This window comes from Schistocerca cancellata, chromosome 9 (assembly GCF_023864275.1).
Source record: "Schistocerca cancellata isolate TAMUIC-IGC-003103 chromosome 9, iqSchCanc2.1, whole genome shotgun sequence".
Classification (NCBI taxonomy): Eukaryota; Metazoa; Arthropoda; class Insecta; order Orthoptera; family Acrididae; genus Schistocerca; species Schistocerca cancellata.
Genome location: NC_064634.1, coordinates 460,355,359 through 460,376,717, shown reverse-complemented (window position 1 = coordinate 460,376,717; position 21,359 = coordinate 460,355,359). Strand labels below are relative to the sequence as shown.

General features: G+C 39.5%; 1 protein-coding gene across 1 annotated transcript in view; it reads left to right on the top strand.

The window, feature by feature from the left end:
• The window catches only part of LOC126101497 (blood vessel epicardial substance-like), a 153,653-nt gene extending 150,576 nt beyond the window's left edge, over window positions 1-3,077 (top strand). Inside the window, exons 7-8 of the mRNA XM_049912143.1 lie at window positions 2,657-2,777; window positions 2,868-3,077. Of these exons, the coding sequence (XP_049768100.1) occupies window positions 2,657-2,777; window positions 2,868-3,077 (331 nt within the window). The remainder of the gene's footprint in view (window positions 1-2,656; window positions 2,778-2,867) is intronic.
• Window positions 3,078-21,359: the final 18,282 nt, after the last annotated feature.

Genomic DNA, 21,359 nt, shown 5'->3' with positions numbered 1-21,359 from the left:
TAGTATGACGCTTCCCCAAACGTCGTAAGGTATCGACGCTCCCACCCGGCTGGAGACCCGAGAAACATTCATCTATAGATAAGTCGTCCAAATAATTATAGACACAGACTAAGTCCCCAAGAATATTATCCAATAAACGAGTAAGAACCGCCGTTCCGGTAGCTAACCCAAAGTACAAAAGACAGTGATATGTTTACATTCTTGAGCCAAAGGAATTTGATAATAGGCCTGATTCAAATTAAGAACAGTAAACCAATTAGCGCCGGCAAACCCAGTAAAAGAATTATGCAAATCCGGCAAAGGTGCTGATTCGAGTACAACCTCGGTGTTCAAACGCCGGTAGTCAACGACAGGTCTGAAATCCCGCCCCTGATCCTTAGGTACAAGAAGAATTGGAGAAGCATAAGCAGAAGTAGAGGCTCTGATGACTCCTGAGATATCTTAGCCCTGGATATCTTAACCTTTGGGGGGTGAGAGGCGGTATGGATATTGCCTAACTGGGGTGTCATCGGAGAAATGGATATGATATTTAAGAACGCTAGTGACACCCAGGTTATCGCTAAGCACTTGATAAAAACTGTGAAACAAATCGCGTAGCTGCGACGCCTGACTGGGTAAGAGATGGGCCATATCAAATTCGTTAGCTGCAACCTCTATGCCGAAGGTCCAGGCAGTCCGCCATACACCAGGTTTAGCGCACTCGCAAAGGCCTAACTTCTCACCAGCAGAGAACTTAAACGAAAAGGTGTGCCCGGAATAATCCAAGATTAACCAAGGCTAAAGATACAGGCCAGGAAAAATCGGCAACCGATACACTTCCCCGGACCCAACCCTGCAAAGGTGAACACCTGGTCATTGGCCACCCGACATCTCTGCATCTGGGACGGGACTGAACAAAGTCTAGTAAGATGCCCAAATTCCAAAAACCACTCAAAACTCAATAACGACAAGGAACTACCGGGAGCCAAGAGAGCGCAAACGGGCTCGCCACCTACCCGAGAACAAACATAAGGCAAAGGGGATGATGCGTGGGTGGCTACGCGAGTGCACCAAAGCCTAAAGGTTCGAACCCGGGTTCGCTGCCAACCCGGCGTCATCTATTAGCTCTAGGAGCACAAGGCTGATCACAAGAGCGTATCAAGTGTTCTGCCGCATCTGAAATAACGCCTGGGTTCCCTTTTGTTAACGGATGTGGATAATCCGGAATCGGCCCCTATTGTCTGGGCCGGCATCGTAGATGGCAATCTCATTGGACCATATCTTCTACCTGGCCACCTCAGTGGCCACCTGTACTTGAGGCTCGTGCAAAAGGTTCTACGTGGAAAACGTAACCTTGGCTGTTCGTGAGAGGATGTGGATACAACATGGTGGTGCACCACCTAATTTCAGTGTGGATGTCAGCTACCACCTCAAATGCCGTATTTCCTGATCGCCGGATTGGAAGCGGAGGCCCTATTCCACAGACTGTGAGGTTTCCAGACCTGAATCCACTTTATTATTTCCTATGGGGATATCTAATGTGACTTGTGTATGAGACCCCAGTGGATACGGAGATCGAGTTAATTGCCGTAATTATAGCTGCCTCTGATATGATTAGAAACACAGCAGGGTTGCATTGAGCTCGATGTCCATCAGTTTCAGCACATTTTGTAAGATGGCATTTGCAGCAAACTGTAACTAATGTAGTCGGCCGGGGTGTCCGAGCCGTTCTAGGCGCTACAGTCTGGAACCGCACGACCGCTACGGTCGCAGGTTCGAGTCGTGCCTCGGGCATGGATGTGTGTAATGTCCTTAGGTTAGTTAGGTTTAAGTAGTTCTAAGTTCTAGGCGACTGATGACCTCAGAAGTTAAGTCCCATAGTGCTCAGAGCCATTTGAACCATTTTTGTAACTAATGTAAATATAGAAAGTACACAAAATGTGATTTTATTCCTTATAATCTCCTTGAGCTGACTTCTCCGACCCCAGGTTCCATACCTCAAACTGTTCAGCAGAGCATCCTCTATGTTGAGTTCGGTGGAGAGCCTGTGACCATCGTACACTGGCTGTGGCGAGGCACAATATTTGCAAAAACATTTTATGGGGTCTTCCCGCTATAGGTGTTGATTTTAGCCTTTGACTATGCCTATTCAGGCAAGCTGTTTTATATTTGTTCTGAAGAAGGCGTGGTTATCCTCGCTGAAACCTAGGTAAGCACCAGGTAGTTTGTGCAATCGAGGCGAATTTTTCATAATTATTTCGATACTTACGATTGCTGACGCGCTGGAATGCTGAAAGTTCTTACATCCTCTATGAGTCTATGTGCTGTTAAGTTTTTGCACACACATACAGAAACACCCTGTGGAAGACTTCAGCAGGTTCATAGATTTTTTTCAGTCCAAATCTGTTTGTGCCTCTGGATTTTTTTTTTCACAGTTTCAAGTAAATATTTTGCTAGATAATTTCATGTAACGTAACTTTTTATTTTTTTCCTTAATGACTGGTAATAATTTTCTTTTTGAAAACACTCCAGCGTACTGTAGACTGAACACAAAGATACGCAATACTTTTTTTGTAATTTTTATAGACTTTTGAAATTATCACCAAAGGGAAATGTCGTAAGAAGGTAAGACGACCCTGAACCCCCTAGTTTCGTGACTCGGTGGTGTGTGTCGCAGGGGCGTCGCCCGGGAGGCCGACGCGGGGGCCGTACCTGCAGGTGGTGGCCAACCACTTCCCCGCGACGTCGCCCTTCGCGGGCTACCACCACCCCTCGCCGCCCCCGCCGCCGCCGCCGCTGCCGCCGCTGCAGCTGCCGCCCACACCCGTGCAGGTGGCGAGCGCCGAGCCCAGCTGCACGTCGCCGCTGCTGACGCCCCCGCCCGGCAGTGGCGAGAGGGGCCGCGCCGGCTGCGGGGGCGGCGACAGGACGCGCAGGGAGGTCAAGTTCGAGCTCTGACGTCAGCTGCCGGCGGAGCCGCGCGTCTTCACGTTCCCGCCGTGCGGCGGCGACGTCTACTGAGCGCGCCGCGCCGCCCGACAGATCGCGCGCAGCACACGACTCGGCCGGCACCTGCCGGGGGCTCCGCCGCGCAGTAGGGGAGGGGCAGCTCGGCAGCGCAACACCTCAGCCTCGGCTACCGAGTCTGGCAACGGCCTCGTTAACGGCTTCTGCCAGTACGACAGATCATCTGTCGATTGTGTCGACCCCATTTACAGTACCGAATAAGTTAATCGGTGCGTAAACGACTGAGACAGCCACTTCTGACGAGCGATTCGCACAGCTGAGCAGACGACAGGGAAGTCGGGCAGCCACCCCTTCCGAACAAAAGGGGCGGGGCTCACCCGGCGGTGTGAACGGGAGTTGATTTCCGCACATCCGACAAGTTATTTTTCGCAAGCTGTACACGTACGCATCTTCATCTACACTCAGCAAAGTGCGTCTTCTCGTACTTGCCGCTCTCAGTAATATCAGCTGTGCTGCCACTGACACCTCCCACTTACGGTGTGCAAACTTCCACAACAATCTTCTCTTCCAGACAGTCACTCTATGCCTAATAAAACAGTACCAAAAGTGAAAAAAAAGTTACTTCGGCATAAACCAGTAACTGAAGAATTTTGAGATCTTCCAGAATTTCTGTATCCTGACTATTGACAGAAAAAAATTCACCCACACTGCACAGGTGCTTTCAATCTGCCAGTATCATTAAACTGAGTGACGGACTCTGCAGTGTAGGCATACCAACTGCGTCGAGTGCGAAAGTTGTATTCGATCGCGAATATGCATAAACTCTACTATTTTGATTAATGGGTAATATTTCGTATCTGCAGTTTAACGCAACATACGTCAAGTGAGACTGTTCACAGTGGAGGATCCAGTTTCTTCGTGCAACAAAATGTGTATAGATGATGCTCTTAAATTGACTAGGGAAACTATTTGTTAAAAGAAGTCCAATAATACTCATTTTCACCTCTGTTGGTGAAAACTACTACCAAAAAATATACCTTGCATCGAAGTTAAATATAAAACAACGCTTTATCATAGCTCATTTCCTAGAATTTCCAGGATAATGAAAAGAATCAGTTCAGTTTACACGCACACAATACTCGCATGTATGCGAGGCCATTATTCAGTAACTGAAGCTCTGGTTAATGACGTTCTCTAACAGTGCAAGAAGTTATTTTTCAATCATTCTTATTTCACACATATAGAGACAACCTGCAAAATTAATGTAAAGTCATGATACACACAATAAGTGACCTCAAATTACGACTGCATGTATTTATCAGATGATATGTGCAAATTCTTTTTTTTTTCTCTTGTTAGAATGAAAGGATGTACATAGGCTCACGAAGTTGAGCTCCGTAGTGGTTCTTACAGTCATGAACAATAGCACCACATGCACATTTCTCAAACAGAGCAGCAGACGTTTCTGCTACAAAACAGTTGGCAGAAGGGTTTTCAGTCATAATGAACTTTCATTGTTGATTTTGACATCCTGACAGTATCCATGTTTCAGTGTTCAACAAGGGAATGCAGGTCATTTTATTATGCAAACAATCGTTCTTTTTAAAATCCAAAAATATTTCAGCACCTTTGTACCATTATCATTGGCTATTCTGGTTCAGTTCTGTAAAATGAAAACGTATTTTAAGTACTTATTAATGATACTTAATAATAATTACTGAAAATATGTTTGCATTTTACAAAAGTGAAAAAAAGTATCTACTGATAACTGGTAAATGGAGCCTAATTTTCTTACAATAATATTCACTTAAAACAAGTTTTCATTTTACAAAACTGAACAACAGCTGATCGCGCAGAGGTGCTGAAAAATATCTAGGAATTAAAAAGTAGAGTTTTTGATTAATACAATGACCTTATTTCCCATAAACAAGTAATTTTGTTTCTATGTTCTAGTCGAAGTACTTTATGGGCATCTTAGTAATACATGGTGAGTGTTGTGCACCCCTTTAAAGCTATCACTGAATTGTGTGTACAGCCATGACAGCCAGCTGTGTACCTTTTATAGGGTGGGTAAAAATTATGCAGTTATCTGTTGTACTTTTGGTCATATTTTCTATGGCCACTGCACATTGCATGGACTCAACAACTGACAGATTGTCTCCACACAATTCAGTGCCAGGGAAATATTTGTTTGACATGTCTTGTAGTTTAATCCGGGAACAATTTTGTCGTTATATGTTCATTGCTATGTGTGATGGAATATTTTTAACACATGGATAATGATTTCACATTTCAGAATTAATGCATCTGTGAAAAACTGTCCTGCAAAATTATTGCTCATTCTTCCTCAAACTCCACAGGTGTTGACATTCCACTTCATGAAACCATTGGGTATTGTTTATTGTTAGTGAGTAGTGGGCTACCATCCTAGTGGAGTTTCTAATGGAGTGGACAATGTTTGTGAAACTTATTTTAAATATCTCAGAAACTGTGGAGTCAGAATTGCAACAAATCCAACTTGATCCAAATCATTCCTCTATTTTAAGAATTAAAATGTGGTTCCGTCATCACTGAAATAATTGTATGGGTTAACTTTGTGTGTACCTAAGCAATGTATCTATACCACATTTCATTTGGGAAATACTTGCAATTAATGTTCTTGTGAATCATCACACCTATAATAAATTATTTTCACAAGTCAGCAACAAGCCATCACTTAGATCATGCTGATTATGTTATTTTTCAGGCATACCTGCTATCTGCAATTAAAAAAAAGATTAATAACTAGTCATTTATATATTATTTTATTTAATACAAACAGCTGAGAAGCTATTCCTTTAAAAAATGTTATTTATCGTCTACTTACGTAACTCAGCTACTGTTATCCTTTAGTTCACACTATGATTTAGCCTTTGCTGCATTTCTTCACTGTAAATATCATTGTCTTCCCTGTAACACTTATTTCTATTCTTGTGGTGCTCAGGACACACATATTTCTCTGACACATAGACCTGAACATAGTCTGATGTAGATACTACATTTCAAACAACTTTTTATTACCTCTGATAACTTGGATCACATTTAATTTTATAAACATTATGTGGCTCTGTATTTGTTTAGAAGGTTCTCAAGTGAGCAACTGTATACTCTCAGCAAAGGTCTGCCATTTCAAACAACAGACACCTCCACATTGTCCCCACTGAGACTGAGTGACTAAAAAATCAGTAATAAATTCTGGACATGGTTTCGTCTGTCTTAATGAAATGGAACAAGTCTCTTGAATGCATCATAATTAGAGCTATTTTACATTGTCCTAGTATTTATTTAATCAAAATTTCTTTTACTTGTTGTCATTTCAAAGAGCATAAGCACCACTAATTATTCTACAGCTGTTATTCATAAAAAACATCATGAGGTTCTACAAAAATGTCCATTGCACTATAAGAACTTTTGAAGTAGATGCTATAACAGGAACGCCTAAGCCACATTGATGTATGTTTATTGGTTTATTGGTCATATATGAACTTTTAATTTGATTATAATGAATAATACATGTTGACTGATCAAATATGATTCATTATAATGAATAATAGCTAGACTTCATGCAGTCAAACTGACGATTCTTTTGATTGAGGCAGCGCTGACACTAATATTTTTGAAGGAATGGAAGATTTATGCTAGTGGTGTATGTATACTTTGACAAAACTATAACCAACAATGTCAGTTTCAAAGTAAAATGAGTAATGGAAGAAATTGGTACACCAATGTATAAAATTTGCTTTAAAAATATACAAACTTTAAGTTGTAGTTAACGTTATCATGTTAATAGCATCTCACAGCAACAAAAATCAGGAAACAATATTACCAGCAAAATGTCCATTTGACGACAAACAAACATTTTTACAGGATTATTTGTAAGATTTCAACTTTTCTTATCATACTATTCTGTACTTGACTAAAAGTACGTTCGCCTCTGATATGTATGGACACTTGCCAAAATGATGTGATCATTTTCTTCTAAAATCAACGAAAATAAGGAAGGAACTTCAGTCAGTGCATGTTGCTCTGTGGTTTACTGTCATCAAATATGTCTAGAAATATGTAACTGCAGATAAGCAACAAAGTTAAGTCTGTATTATATGCAGTGACTGCTAGTTTAAATGTGAGAAGTGAAAGTAAACTATGGCAGACAATGAATGTGTTCACACGTGTTTCCATAAGGACAAAGAGTGATCTTGAAGTAAAGTATTGCACATGACCAGGTAAAAATCTTGGACTTAGAAAAAAGAATGTCAACGATATATACAAGATTAATGTAAATTAAAAGATGTATTTGTATTCAACAATTTTTTAAAAAGGGGTTATTAAATTTGATATAAATGTGATTTTTGTATGTGTATAAGCTTGCTAATGTTCTATATACATTTACTGATCATAGTAATTCTACAATAAAGCTGTGCAAAACAATCATTTTCCTTGAAACAGATGTTACTCCAACCTCCCCAGAAGTCATATTGTTAACAACCAGCACATGTGGCTGTTCTCTATTTTCATAAAATTTAGTTACTATCTTGGAACTTTTTTATATTTGCCTTTCGACAGTAACGCCAGAATTTAGGTAAAGAATAAGATTTAAGTCAACACAAATTATAGAATTTCTTCCTAGTATATACAAAGAAAGTAAGCTTTCGCTATAGTATCTCATTTGAAATTAACTGTTATTTCTAATTTGCATTTTTTCATAAAATCACTTCATGTAATCATATTGTCTTGTCAATATGGAAATCACTAAACAATTTCTTGACACAGTTGCCTTATTATAACAAAGACTGCAATACGTAAACTAAGTAAACTAAGTATTAGGCTTGTCTCTACACTCAAGGGGTAGAAGTTCATGAAACTCACTTTGATGAGATGTAAGAAAGCAAAAATAATGAGAATTAATAGAACACCATCTGCACACTTAACATGAGAGACTGCTGTTGCTTTTCTAGTAACTCATTTGTTTTATGAAAACATGAATGCGAACGTCATTGGGCAGCTACTTGGGGTTTGAAAATGTTGCATACAGAATGAAAACTGTACTCATGCTTCAGTAACATTTATTTTTAGTGCATTTTCTGCAATAAATGTTGTAGCTGCATGTTAGTCATTGTCATGTAAGTGAGCTTCTTCATTAAATGTGACGCCATTACTCTTTATGATACTGTAATGATATGTGCACAATGGTGGCCTTCAAGTGGTATGAAATGAAATGAATCAATACATCCTAAAGTTTTCTTTTTCCTTTTTTATTTAATTGTATATACACCAGTGAACATATCCCACTGTTACAACAAAAATATTTGAATGATTTTCACTTAATTATTTAAGAATGAGTTGGCATATATATATATATATATATATATATATATATATATATATATATATATATATATATATATATACCTTCTAACATTCATATGAAGTCAGGTTCCTTGCAAAATATGCTTGTATGAAAACATACTGCATTTGATGAGATTACTGACGAATCAAATATCAGCTAAACAACTATTCACAGCACATGTTGTTAACTGAGGAGTTAAATAATAGTGCTAAATACATCTAAATTGTTTTGGGAGTGTAAAAAGGATGTAATCAAATGGTTTTGCTGAAACTTTCCAAAGTAGAAAGCTGAAGAGAATTTGATAAAATTTTCCTCTTATGTAACAGCAGTACAATGTTCTGTTGTTGAGTATTTACCGAAATACTTATGCAATGTAGATCTTCATTGAATCGTAGTTACATAGTTAAATAAGGAAAGAGAGCTGCTAGAATTTTCACCCTGCATTGGAAAGTAATGCTGCCCTCAGCAGCAATTTTGTATAAATTCAACCAGTCTGTGGAGTCAGTTATGGATTTATACTAATATTTTATACTATAAGAGTTTTGTTATTAGACTCTTTGGAGTCTGAGACAGCATAGGAGTATATATGATATTTAATAACCATTATTACTTTCCTTCTCCACGCACAAGTGCAGTTTCAAAATAAAACTGGCAACACTAATGCTAAGTGTATTTATAGAAACTGAGAATTATTTTCACAATAAAAAGCATAGCTTTCGTGTGAAGCAAGATGATGTGCTATGGAGTGTGGTGATGTGACATGACAGGTCATCATTTGATCATACCATACCAAATGATCTCATTAATGCATATCACATTTGTCATCATATCATCTTGCAGAATCCAAAATATTACCATGCAAACCTACTCCACATCATACACTACATCATCAACTACAATTTTTATGGGCTGATTTATGACCCAACAGTCAAAGATAGTCTGTAGGAGAAGTGATTGAAGAGGTATGTTTTTCTTTCTTCTGGCTTAGTAAGGATTCCTAATTTCTTGTACCTTTAAGATGGAAGCTTGTGTACATAACTACATTCCGAGTTCCTGACAATGAGACAAACTCTACGTGATAAAATTTATTTGTGTTGTACCATGATCATGCACTACAATTACTTTGACTAAGCTTACTTCTTAAAGATGTGCCAGCAGAGCCACAGATCATAAGTTTTTACATTTTATTTCTGTCTAATCTTATATCTTGAGGTTTTATAAGTATTGTTGTAGTGGTCACCAGTACAAAGATTGGTTTGATGCAGCACTACACTCTAATCTGTGCTGTGGAAGCCGTGTCATCTCTGCATAACTTCTGCAACCTGCATCAGTTTTAACCTGCTTACTTGGACTCTCTCCAGAGGTTTTACCCTGTTCACTTCTTTCCATTAACCAGTGGATGATTGCTGATACCAGACAGTTCGTTCTATCGACTAACTTCTACTTTTAGCAAGCTGTACCATAAATTTCTTTTCTCCCCAATATGATTGAATAACTCCTCATTAGTTATTTGATATACCTATCTAATCTTCAGCATTCTTCTGTGACATTATCTTCAAAAGCTTTTTTTTCTGTTCTCGTCTGAACTGGTAATCCTTCATGTTTCACTTTTGTGCAAGGCTACGACACCAGATATGTTGAGACACAACTACCTAGTTATTAAATATATCTTCATAAACATAAACACCACTCAAGGATTAGGTCTTAGGCATTTTCCGACTAGCAGCCTGGTGCCTATAAGACAGCATAAGGAGGTGGTCGTGTCACCAATCCCTCTGGCCATTACTGCCACCAGACGAACCCTGATGAAGCTGCTGCTTTTTTATTCAATGAGCTGCTCGTTCAGCCTCACAAGGCTAAGTGCATTCCTTCGACACGAGTCTTCCACAGAAAAAATCTTAGGAGGTACTAGAAATTGAACCCAGATGCTTCCACATTCTAAATTTCCTCATGTCACATTTATTTTACTAAGTCTAATTTGGAAAGTTCTGTACCATCTACTCTCACATTTCTTCTGTCAGTTATTGTATCCAGATCTTCAGTACTGTGTAGGCCATACTGATAAGCCAAATAGCTTAGATATAGCACATAGGCCCCATTAGACAATTAGTAATCATTTCTGTTTTGAGAAGACAGTTACTCAAGTGTCAACACTTAAGTCTTCGTATTACACACGTCCATGTCATACTGTTTTCATGTGAATTTGTGGTGATTCATAGAACGGTCTAGAGAGGCCCTTTATCTACCATTGTATGTCAAATGACTAATGATAAACATATTACCATGAAAATGCGTTATAAAGAAAAATATATACAAACTGAGATTTGTACGTCTTTGTACCTCACTTCCAGCACCCAATAACGTAAATATTGACAAAGCGTCAGTGGTATCTGACGCCTGTTCCATACTGTTCTATTTATTTTATTTCATCAGCACTTGTTTTAGCTCCATCTACTACATTCTTTGATAACTATAAGGACGTTTTAGGATTTTTGTGAGATTGTTGTAAATAGAATATTACCTCTATACACAGAGACAATTTTGTAGCATTAATTGAGAATGGTACCTGTCAAGGAATCATCTACCATTTGCTTATAGAACGTATTTATATACTTTTACTGATAACTAAAACATATTTTCCACAATGTAAAACCAACACCTTGATTTTTGTCAGCTCCGTTATCTCCTAACATACAACAATAACAAAAGTGTTACTCATCACCTCCAAATTGCAGTACAAATATCTCAAACAAACAATAAATCACACACAGCAACTATTTCCGTAAGCATTTTTGATTTTCTATGTTACTGAACTAACGAAATTAATGACAAATGTTGTACTTTAAAAGAGACATTGAGAAAAATACCCAGTTCCTACTAAGGTTCTGTCCAATCCATAGAACTGTAAGAGTTTTGCACTGTACTTTCACTGATGATGAACTGAATCCAAATAAGATGTATTTAACAGAAAGCACTGCTCAACACCTTGACAGAACATTTCATAGCCTTACTTGAAAACCACCATTGAAATATATTCTGTGTGTTTTGATGTTGTAGTTTTCTGTGTGGATTTTAGGTGAAGATAAATGTTATGTGTGATATATGTAATTACACTATATTGTTATCTTGATGTAATTTCTTTTCATTTTGTGGTACTGAAATAATATGTGTCTAGTTTGAATTCATTCCTGCATAATAACAGAGATTTTCCATAAATCAATCTCAGATCCACTTAGCACTACTTAATTTTTTTTTTAGAAACTCAATACATAATAATTTCCCTCAAAGTTCATGATATTTTCCCTTATTTAAGATTATATGCGTATATTACTTACGTTTATGCTGTAAATTATGTGATACAATTAAACACATAATTCCTCAGAATCAGAAATGTATTTTGTTTTTAGTCCTAATTTTTCAATTATGAGAATTTTAATTCAAACAAATTCACAGTGCATTCTATTTTGTTTTCTTTTGCATCCTGTCTCTGTCTGTCTGTGGCTCCAGAAATAAAGTTACCAAAATATGTGTTATTTGTATTAACAAGTTTGATCTGTATTTGAAAGCAGGCTGTGTATACATTTTCAAACTAACTGAAATACAAAATTACAAATAGCATAGGTAACTATATTACATGAAGTACTTCATTATTTGTATACAGAGGGAGATCTGTTAAGATGCTAAATTTTGTAGGTGTTGTATTTATATATGTACTTTGTGGACTGTTCAAAAACACTTATGTATATAATTTTGTGTTACATATATTTATTGATTATAATGTGAATAAAATTTCGAAAAATAATTTTGCAACGGATCTTTCCTAAAACATCATGTGCATTTTAACTGCATGAAAGTATTTTGTTCATTTCATTGCTAATGCATTAGTGTTCACTAATGAATATCATAACTGAAACTGGAAATAACCATTATTTCACTGCTGATATTTAGAATAATTCCATATTACAGACAACATTTAAACAGAATAACAGCATATATACAGCAATACAAACGTATTCATGTATACACACTATGGCAAATGCGGTTGACCAGTGCCCATAACGTCCACATACCTGGTCTGGTGCAATACATTCAGCTGCACAGTCCTACTTTTTTGTACATGTACTTGAAAGTCAGAAAATTTATGTACTTCTTCTTGCATGTATTTTAATTGCTGTTTGTGTACCCAAAACCTCGGTGTACTCGTTTAGCATATTATGACTATTTGCTAGCGGCTTCACTATTTATGAAGCGCAAAGAATTGGCATGTCTGGTAAGGACTATGTCGCAACACTCAGTATTTTTTAACTGTAGCTTCTGCTTACAACGAATGTGTTCGTCCTTCCAAAAGGCAGCACAGTAGAGATATGAGTAACAGGCAGCGATGTGATGTATTCTAAGAACCATTTCTACTGAGTTCCTTGATAATGATTTACTTCTAGGTTCTTTTCAAGTTTCTCATATTCTCTTCATGTTTTCATTACATTCCTGCTTTTGATTCTGTGTGTACTTATAAAATGCCTTCTTCTTTTGTATTTTCATTTTTGCTCACAATACTTTAAAGCAGGCCTGGCCATGGTGTGTCAGATTGCACGTACCTGTCTCAGGTCTGCTTGTTCCTTCCGAAAAGTACCTGGTACAGCACGACACTTCGTTGAGCACTACCGTACGACATTTTTCCGCCGGCACGACTTCTTCAGTTCGTCAGCATCATGTTATTTACCCTTCACTGTTTGTTCGTGGTATGATAGACATACACAGGTCCAGTGCCTGCTCACACAAAAGAGGCAGTCTAGCGATGTATATCACAAGCCTTTAAAAATGAATGGGAATAACAGAAGAGAGGGATGAGAATCATTACTACCGTATACAGGGTGTTTCAAAAATGACCGGTATATTTGAAACGGCAATAAAAACTAAACGAGCAGCGATAGAAATACACCGTTTGTTGCAATATGTTTGGGACAACAGTACATTTTCAGGCAGACAAACTTTCGAAATTACAGTAGTTACAATTTTCAACAACAGATGGCGCTGCGGTCTGGGAAACTCTATAGTACGATATTTTCCACATATCCACCATGCGTAGCAATAATATGGCGTAGTCTCTGAATGAAATTAGCCGAAACCTTTGACAACGTGTCTGGCGGAATGGCTTCACATGCAGATGAGATGTACTGCTTCAGCTGTTCAATTGTTTCTGGATTCTGGCGGTACACCTGGTCTTTCAAGTGTCCCCACAGAAAGAAGTCACAGGGGTTCATGTCTGGCGAATAGGGAGACCAATCCACGCCGCCTCCTGTATGTTTCGGATAGCCCAAAGCAATCACACGATCATCGAAATATTCATTCAGGAAATTAAAGACGTCGGTCGTGCGATGTGGCCGGGCACCATCTTGCGTAAACCACGAGGTGTTCGCAGTGTCGTCTAAGGCAGTTTGTACCGCCACAAATTCACGAAGAATCTCCAGATAGCGTGATGCAGTAACCGTTTCGGATCTGAAAAATGGGCCAATGATTCCTTTGGAAGAAATGGCGGCCCAGACCAGTACTTTTTGAGGATGCAGGGACGATGGGACTGCAACATGGGGCTTTTCGGTTCCCCATATGCGCCAGTTCTGTTTATTGACGAAGCCGTCCAGGTAAAAATAAGCTTCGTCAGTAAACCAAATGCTGCCCACATGCATATCGCCGTAATCAATCCTGTGCACTATATCGTTAGCGAATGTCTCTCGTGCAGCAATGGTTGCGGCACTGAGGGGTTGCCGCGTTTGAGTTTTGTATGGATAGAGGTGTAAACTCTGGCGCATGAGACGATACGTGGACGTTGGCGTCATTTGGACCGCAGCTGCAACACGGCGAACGGAAACCCGAGGCCGCTGTCGGATCACCTGCTGCACTAGCTGCGCGTTGCCCTCTGTGGTTGCCGTATGCGGTCACCCTACCTTTCCAGCACGTTCATCCATCACGTTCCCAGTCCGTTGAAATTTTTCAAACAGATCCTTTATTGTATCGATTTCGGTCCTTTGGTTACATTAAACCTCCGTTGAAAACTTCGTCTTGTTGCAACAACACTGTGTTCTAGGCGGTGGAATTCCAACACCAGAAAAATCCTCTGTTCTAAGGAATAAACCATGTTGTCTACAGCACACTTGCACGTTGTGAACAGCACACGCTTACAGCTGAAAGACGACGTACAGAATGGCGCACCCACAGACTGCGTTGTCTTCTATATCTTTCACATCACTTGCAGCGCCATCTGTTGTTGAAAATTGTAACTACTGTAATTTCGAAAGTTTGACCGCCTGAAAATGTACTGTTGTCCCAAGCATATTGCAACAAACGGTGTATTTCAATCGCTGCACGTTTAGTTTTTATTGCCGTTTCAAATATACCGGTCATTTTTGAAACACCCTGTATATTATGCATAATCGATGTGTACTGCAACTTTGCTATGAAACGACTTTACAGCACCATGCGGAAAGAATTTAAAGACTAATTTGACAATTTCCTGTACATCAAGCAGCGCCTGCCCAGCTAGCCACGCGGTCTGACGCGCTGCTTCCCGAGCGTGAAGGCGTGCCGGTCCCCGGCACGAATCCGCCCGGCGGATTAGTGTCGAGGTCCGGTGTGCCAGCCACCCTGTGGATGGCTTTTAAGGCGGTTTTCCATCAGCCTCGGCGAATGCGGGCCGGTTCCCCTCATTCCGCCTGTTACACTATGTCGGCGATTGCTGCACAAAAACTCCACGCATGTATACACCATACTCTACTAAGCAAACATTTGGGATTAGACTCGTTTGGTATGAGACGTTCCCGTGGGGTGTCCATTGGGGGCCGAACCGCACAATAACCCTAGGTTCAGTGAGAGGTGGCAGTGGGGTGGGTGGACTGCTGCGGCCTGTTGTGCGGTTGTGAACCACTGAGGGCTACGGCGGGGACGAAGCCTCTCCGTCGTTTCTAGGTTCCCAGTTTAATACAATACAATACACACATCAAGCAGCACTTTCGGCTAAATTTGCAGGCATGAAGAAATTTGTTGCACGCATAGCAAAATTTCCGAAGTCGCGTGCATTATTCCACTGTCAGCTGCAACTGTTTTTGATGGAACTAAACAAAGGGTACAGAGACTCCATATAGGTAATACTGGAAAATACGTTGGTTAAGTAAAGAGGCACGCCTGGAATGATTTTTCGGTTTAAAACCTGATATTGTTCGATTTATGAAGGAAAAAACAGAGCAGGAACGAAAATTACAACATCCGGAATGGATTATAGACCTCCTATTTTAAGTGGACTTGACTGCACACTTCCCACTGTAAAACACTACAAAGTGTGGAATGGAACAGCTTATTTCTCATTTGATGGGGATGCATTTAAAAAGGAAATCGCATTGTGATAGTAACAAATGGCTTCAAATGGCTCTGAGCACTATGGGACTCAACTGCTGAGGTCATTAGTCCCCTAGAACTTAGAACTAGTTAAACCTAACTAACCTAAGGACATCACAAACAGCCATGCCCGAGGCAGGATTCGAACCTGCGACCGTAGCGGTCTTGCGGTTCCAGACTGCAGCGCCTTTAACCGCACGGCCACTTCGGCCGGCTTGATAGTAACAAACTCTGACAAAAAACAGCGTCCATTTCCCTATTGTAAAAGGCGTTGAAGAAAACGCGAGGCTATAAGAATTCGTTGTTGCCTTGAAACAATAACAGGTATAGTTTCCCAAACGTTTTTGGGGACAATGCCAATCTTATGTCAATTTTCGAACTGTTTTCGAGACCCTTTGCCATTTGAATTGAAAGCGCCCCTGTGCCTTTTCGGATGTAACTTACTGCTTTGCAGTATAATTCCGTTTTAAAGACAAATTCTTTTACTATTATTAGTTTCTCAATGTCTAGACGATGATGCTGACTCCGCAAGTGAAGTCCACGTAATGAAAAGCCGCTCCAGTTATTTTTATAGAGCTTTATTAAATTCAAACGTCCGGTTGTGGCCTCTATATTAGGCAATTGTCAAACTCATCTGAAAGTTATACTGAAGAGGAGCAATGTCCAATGATCGTCTGACGTTGATTTTTAGATACGCTTGGTAATGACCTAGTGTAAAGACCGAAATCGATCGTGTGTACTTAATTATGTTCTAAAAAACAACTGGAAGTGCTTTTCATTAATTAACATCCTTCTACGTTACAACTGTCCAGATCGTCTACGTTGTTTTCCTAAGAGAGACTTTACACGTTTCCATGATGAGTTTGCAAACGTGATGAATTATTTCTATCAGAATATGTGTGTGAAACACTGTTTTTTTTTTCTTTGGTGATGGAACTAAGTAAGTCATGGTTATTTTGAAACCTGAGTGCGAAAATCTCTGAAATTGTCTCCACCTGTCTGACAGTTTGTACCATCGCCATTTAAGGGGCTCCGGAAAGGCTCAAAATCATGAAAAGTTCAAGTTTTACTTTTTTGCGTTTTCTGAATCTGCAGACTATTACCTTTTAATAGATATATGTTTTATTCAATTCCGAAGACTACAACTATTTTTAAATTTTTTTTGAAATGTGTTCTACATGGGCGTGACCCACTGTGGCGCTGTGCGATATGTTAATTACCTTGATGACGGTGATTCTAAAAGTTTCAAACATGTTCAAGGACTGAAGCCCTATGGTGATGATGTTGTAGTGCAGAAATTTGAGTGTATTGGACACGTACAGAAGCGAATGGGAACAAGACTTCGGCGACTGAAAGCTTCGTACAAAAAACAAAAACTCAGTGATGGTAAAGGGTTGGATGGGAAGGGAAGGTTAACTGACAGTGTAATTGCAAAATACAGAACTATTATGGAATGGCTATTAGGCAAAATACACTAAGTGTCGACGAAATGAAGAAGGCTGTTTGGGCTCTTTTTTTTCATACTTCTTCAACGGATGAAAATCCCCAACATAGCATGTGCCCCAAAGAAGAAGACAGTTGGTGTAAATATAACAAAGGATTGCTAACTGGTGAAGTGTACACTCATAAGCATAGTCTGCCTCATGCAATAATGGAGGTGATAAAACCTATTTTCAGAGACTTAGCAGCACCTGAACTGTTGAAAAAGTGTATTCACGGAAAAACTCAAAACCCCAATGAAAGTGTAAATAGTGTTATATGGTCGAGAATCCCCAAGACTGTATTTGTTGGAATAGAAACACTTCACTTTGGTGTGTATGCTGCTGTTGCGACTTTCAATGATGGCAACATTGTAAGGTGCAAGGTATTTAGAAATATGGGAATGAAGATAGCTTCTAACATGGTATGAGCGATGCTTGCTTTAGACAAGGAACGCCTTCGGGCTGCAGACAGGGCTGTAAAGAGTCTAGAAATACAAGCAAGAGTAAACAGGAGGAGGAACAAGAGGAAGCTGGAGGAGGAGTTTGCAGAGGATGAAGATAATCCATCCTATGGACCTGGAATGCACTAAAAAGTTAATCCAATCTTTGTCGCTCGATTCCCAAAACTTTTATTTTCTCATACTAATTACATGTTTTCTAAGGATCTTCCAAACATATTTGTTTCAGACTTTCAGTAAATGTTACACAGTACCTTCTGCATAATTTAACACAGCCTTTTTCCAAAAAAACTGTATATTTTTGAATATATAAATAAAAAATTGCAAAAAAATGTTGTGAATTTTCATTACAATTGAAAAAAAATCATCTTTAATAACTGAACTAAAATTTTGTAAAATCCCTGTGTTAAGTTGTAGCCCATATTCCAATAAATAATCTGTAAAAAGTTCAACTTTCTACCTCAAATACTTTGTGAGGAAAGATGTAATTTATAAGCGTTATTTTAATATTGCAAGTATAGGGCGTTCCGGAGCCCCTTAAGTGTGGCGCGTTCGCCGCTTACCTCTCATCGCGCTCAGACAGCGCGGCGTGGCGGTAGGGGAGGTGGTGTGTGTGTGTGTGTGTGTGTGTGTGTGTGTGTGTGTGTGTGCGTGTGTGGCACACGAGACGTCGCACGACCGGTGAGCCCAACTACTGGCCTCCCCTGCTCCACATCTATCTCACATGTTTCGTATGACCTCTTATCATGTCACGTAGCATCAAATCATCGTCAGCTTATGTTATGCACTTTGCTTTTCACGAGCCTGAATGGATGATTTGCGAATTTTATGTGGCTCTGTTCTCAATAATCCTGTCAACACATCTACAAAAAAATGTTATCCTTCTTTTTCTCAACGTTTCCATTATTCCGTCTGTGTGTCTGTATATTTATGATGTTAGTCTGTTCGTCCAAATTCCTTCACTTGTTATTGATTCCAAAGATTTTTTGTTCAGTTCTTTGATTTTTGTTTTTATGCCAATTTGTGTTGTTTCTGCTGTCTATAGTGCTTCAGGATGTATGACAGAGTTGTAGTGCCTTAGTTTTGCGTTGATGGAAATGGAACATTTATTGTTGCTGTTGTTGTTGCTGCTGCTGTTGTTATGATTCCAAAGTGAGCACATATGCTTTTTGCAGCCTTTTAATTCTTTCCTGAATGGTCTGTCAGCTAATCTCCAATGGTTGAATAACTTCTCATATGTATTAAAAATGAGGAAATTGTGTAATTTTCCCATAAGTTTTTTTAATTTTATGATTTCTCAGTGCAATGCTTTTATTGGTATGCCATTTGCAAATCGGTTTGGTTCAAATGGCTCTGAGCACTATGGGACTTAACTTTTGAGGTCATCAGTCCTCTAGAACTTAGAACTACTTAAACCTAACTAACCTAAGGACATCACACACATCCATGCCTGAGGCAGGATTCGAACCTGCGACCGTAGCGGACGCGCGGTTCCAGACTGTAGCGTCTAGAACCGCTCGGCCGCCCCGGCCGGCGAAAATCGGTTTGTCCTGATTTTGTGTAGTTTTCTGTGTTATCTTTGACTTCTCCTCTGTTGTTAGTGATAACAGCGAGATCTTACGAAAATGATAGGCATTTCACGTTGAATATTGTGTCTTATTATGTCAGTCTGAATACCTTTTGCTTATTTTTCCCCTTTATTCATGAGTTTTTTAATGATTACTCTGATGTCTGTACCTTTCCTAAACCCAAACTGTCCGTCAACTAGCAAACCATCAGTTTCTTTTCCATTCTTCTGTATATTATTCTTGTCAGCAACTTGGATGCATGGGCTGTGAAGCTGATTGTACCATAATTCTCGCACTAGTTAGCTCTTGCAATTTTCGGAATTGTGTGGATGATGTTTATTTCCGAAACTCTGATGGTATATAGCCTCATACATTTTATGCACCAACGTGAATAGTCGATTTGTTGTCACTTCTCCCAATGATTTTACAAATTCTGATGGAACATCATCTATTTCTTCTGCCTTATTTGGTCTTAAGTCTTCCAAAGCTCTTTCGGATTGCGATCCCAACACTTGATCCCCTGCCTCTTGCATATAGACTCTTCTTCTATTACTTCATCAGACAAATCCTCCTCCTCCTCCTCATGCAGGCCTTCATTATACTCTTTCCAAACACCCGCTCTCTCTCCTCTGTGTTTAACTGTGGCATTCCCATTGCACTACTAGTACTGAAACTCTTGTTAATTTCACCGAAGGTTGTTTTGACTTTTGAGTATGCTGAGTCAGTCTTTCTGATGATCACTCCTTTTTCGATTTATTACCCATGGTTTCTTCACAGTTACATTCCTTGTGCCTATATTTGTCTGTAGAACATTTGTGACTGACCTTCAACTGAACCACCTGCTGACATACCCCTTATCACAGTATTCACATCCTTAGCGAACTTCAAACGTGTCTCATCAGTCCTCGGTACTTCAGTATCGCAGTTCCTTCCACACTGATTCTTCATTAAAATTCTCTTAAATTTCGTCTCACTCTTCATCATTACTAACTTGTGATCTGAGTCTGTATTTGCTCCTGGTTGAACCTTACAATCCAATATCAGATTTTCAAATCTCTATCTGACTATGATGTAAACCTGTTGTAACCTTCCCATGACTCGGGGTCTTTCCCAATTATACCTCCTCCTCTTGTGAATCTCTAGCCTACAAGCTCACACACACACACACACACGCGCACACACACACACACACACACACACACACACACACACACACTTGTGATTCAATATTACATTTATTACTGAACTCCGTTAATCTTTCTCCTCTCCCATTCCTACTGCCTAGTGCATATTCTACCGTAACCCTCTCTTCTCTTCCTTCTCCTGCTACCGCGTTCCTGTTCTCCGTGGTTAATGTACACATGAAGTATCGTTGCCAGCGTTGGTTTTCTGTAGAAACTGATCAGAACAACCTTGTCACTGAACTGTCAACCGAAACTCACTATCTGCCTTACTTTCCTGTTCATAACGAATCTTACTCCCGTTATACCCTTTTCTGCTGCTGTTGATATCACTCTACACACGTCTGGTCAGAAATCCTTGTCTTCTTCCCATTTCACTCCACTGACCCCTGCTGCATCTAGATCAGAGATCTTAGGAAACCCAAGGAAGTACCACGTTGTACTGACTCACAGTGCAAAAATAGTCATCACATCAACAAGAAAAATAATAATTAAGACAGCAAACATGTGGAATCAACTACAGGTTGGTGTTAATTAGTTAAACATTATGCATGTTCATTTTTTAACCGTTGTGAGTTCGTATTGTGTCAGTACTGACCAAATATAACCTAACTGACTCATTACTACAAAGTAAAAGAGAGTGAGTAGCAGTGACAACAACAGATAGCTCTGACAGGTGGATGGGGAAGAAGAAGAAAGATGTCGTACAGAAAGTGAAAACAGGAACAGGAACTACAACAGCGCAAGGTCCTGTGCCCAACAAGTACATAACGCAAAAACTGAGTTTGTCCCTTGAGTGTTTACACAAAATAAAGTCACTACACTACAGCAAAATTAAATTTCATACGGCCATGATGGATAATGAAACAGTTCAATTAACATCAAAATAGAAAAATATGTAGTTATCAGATCAGCCGTTATAATGTAACACAGTTCTCAGCCTAAACTTCCAC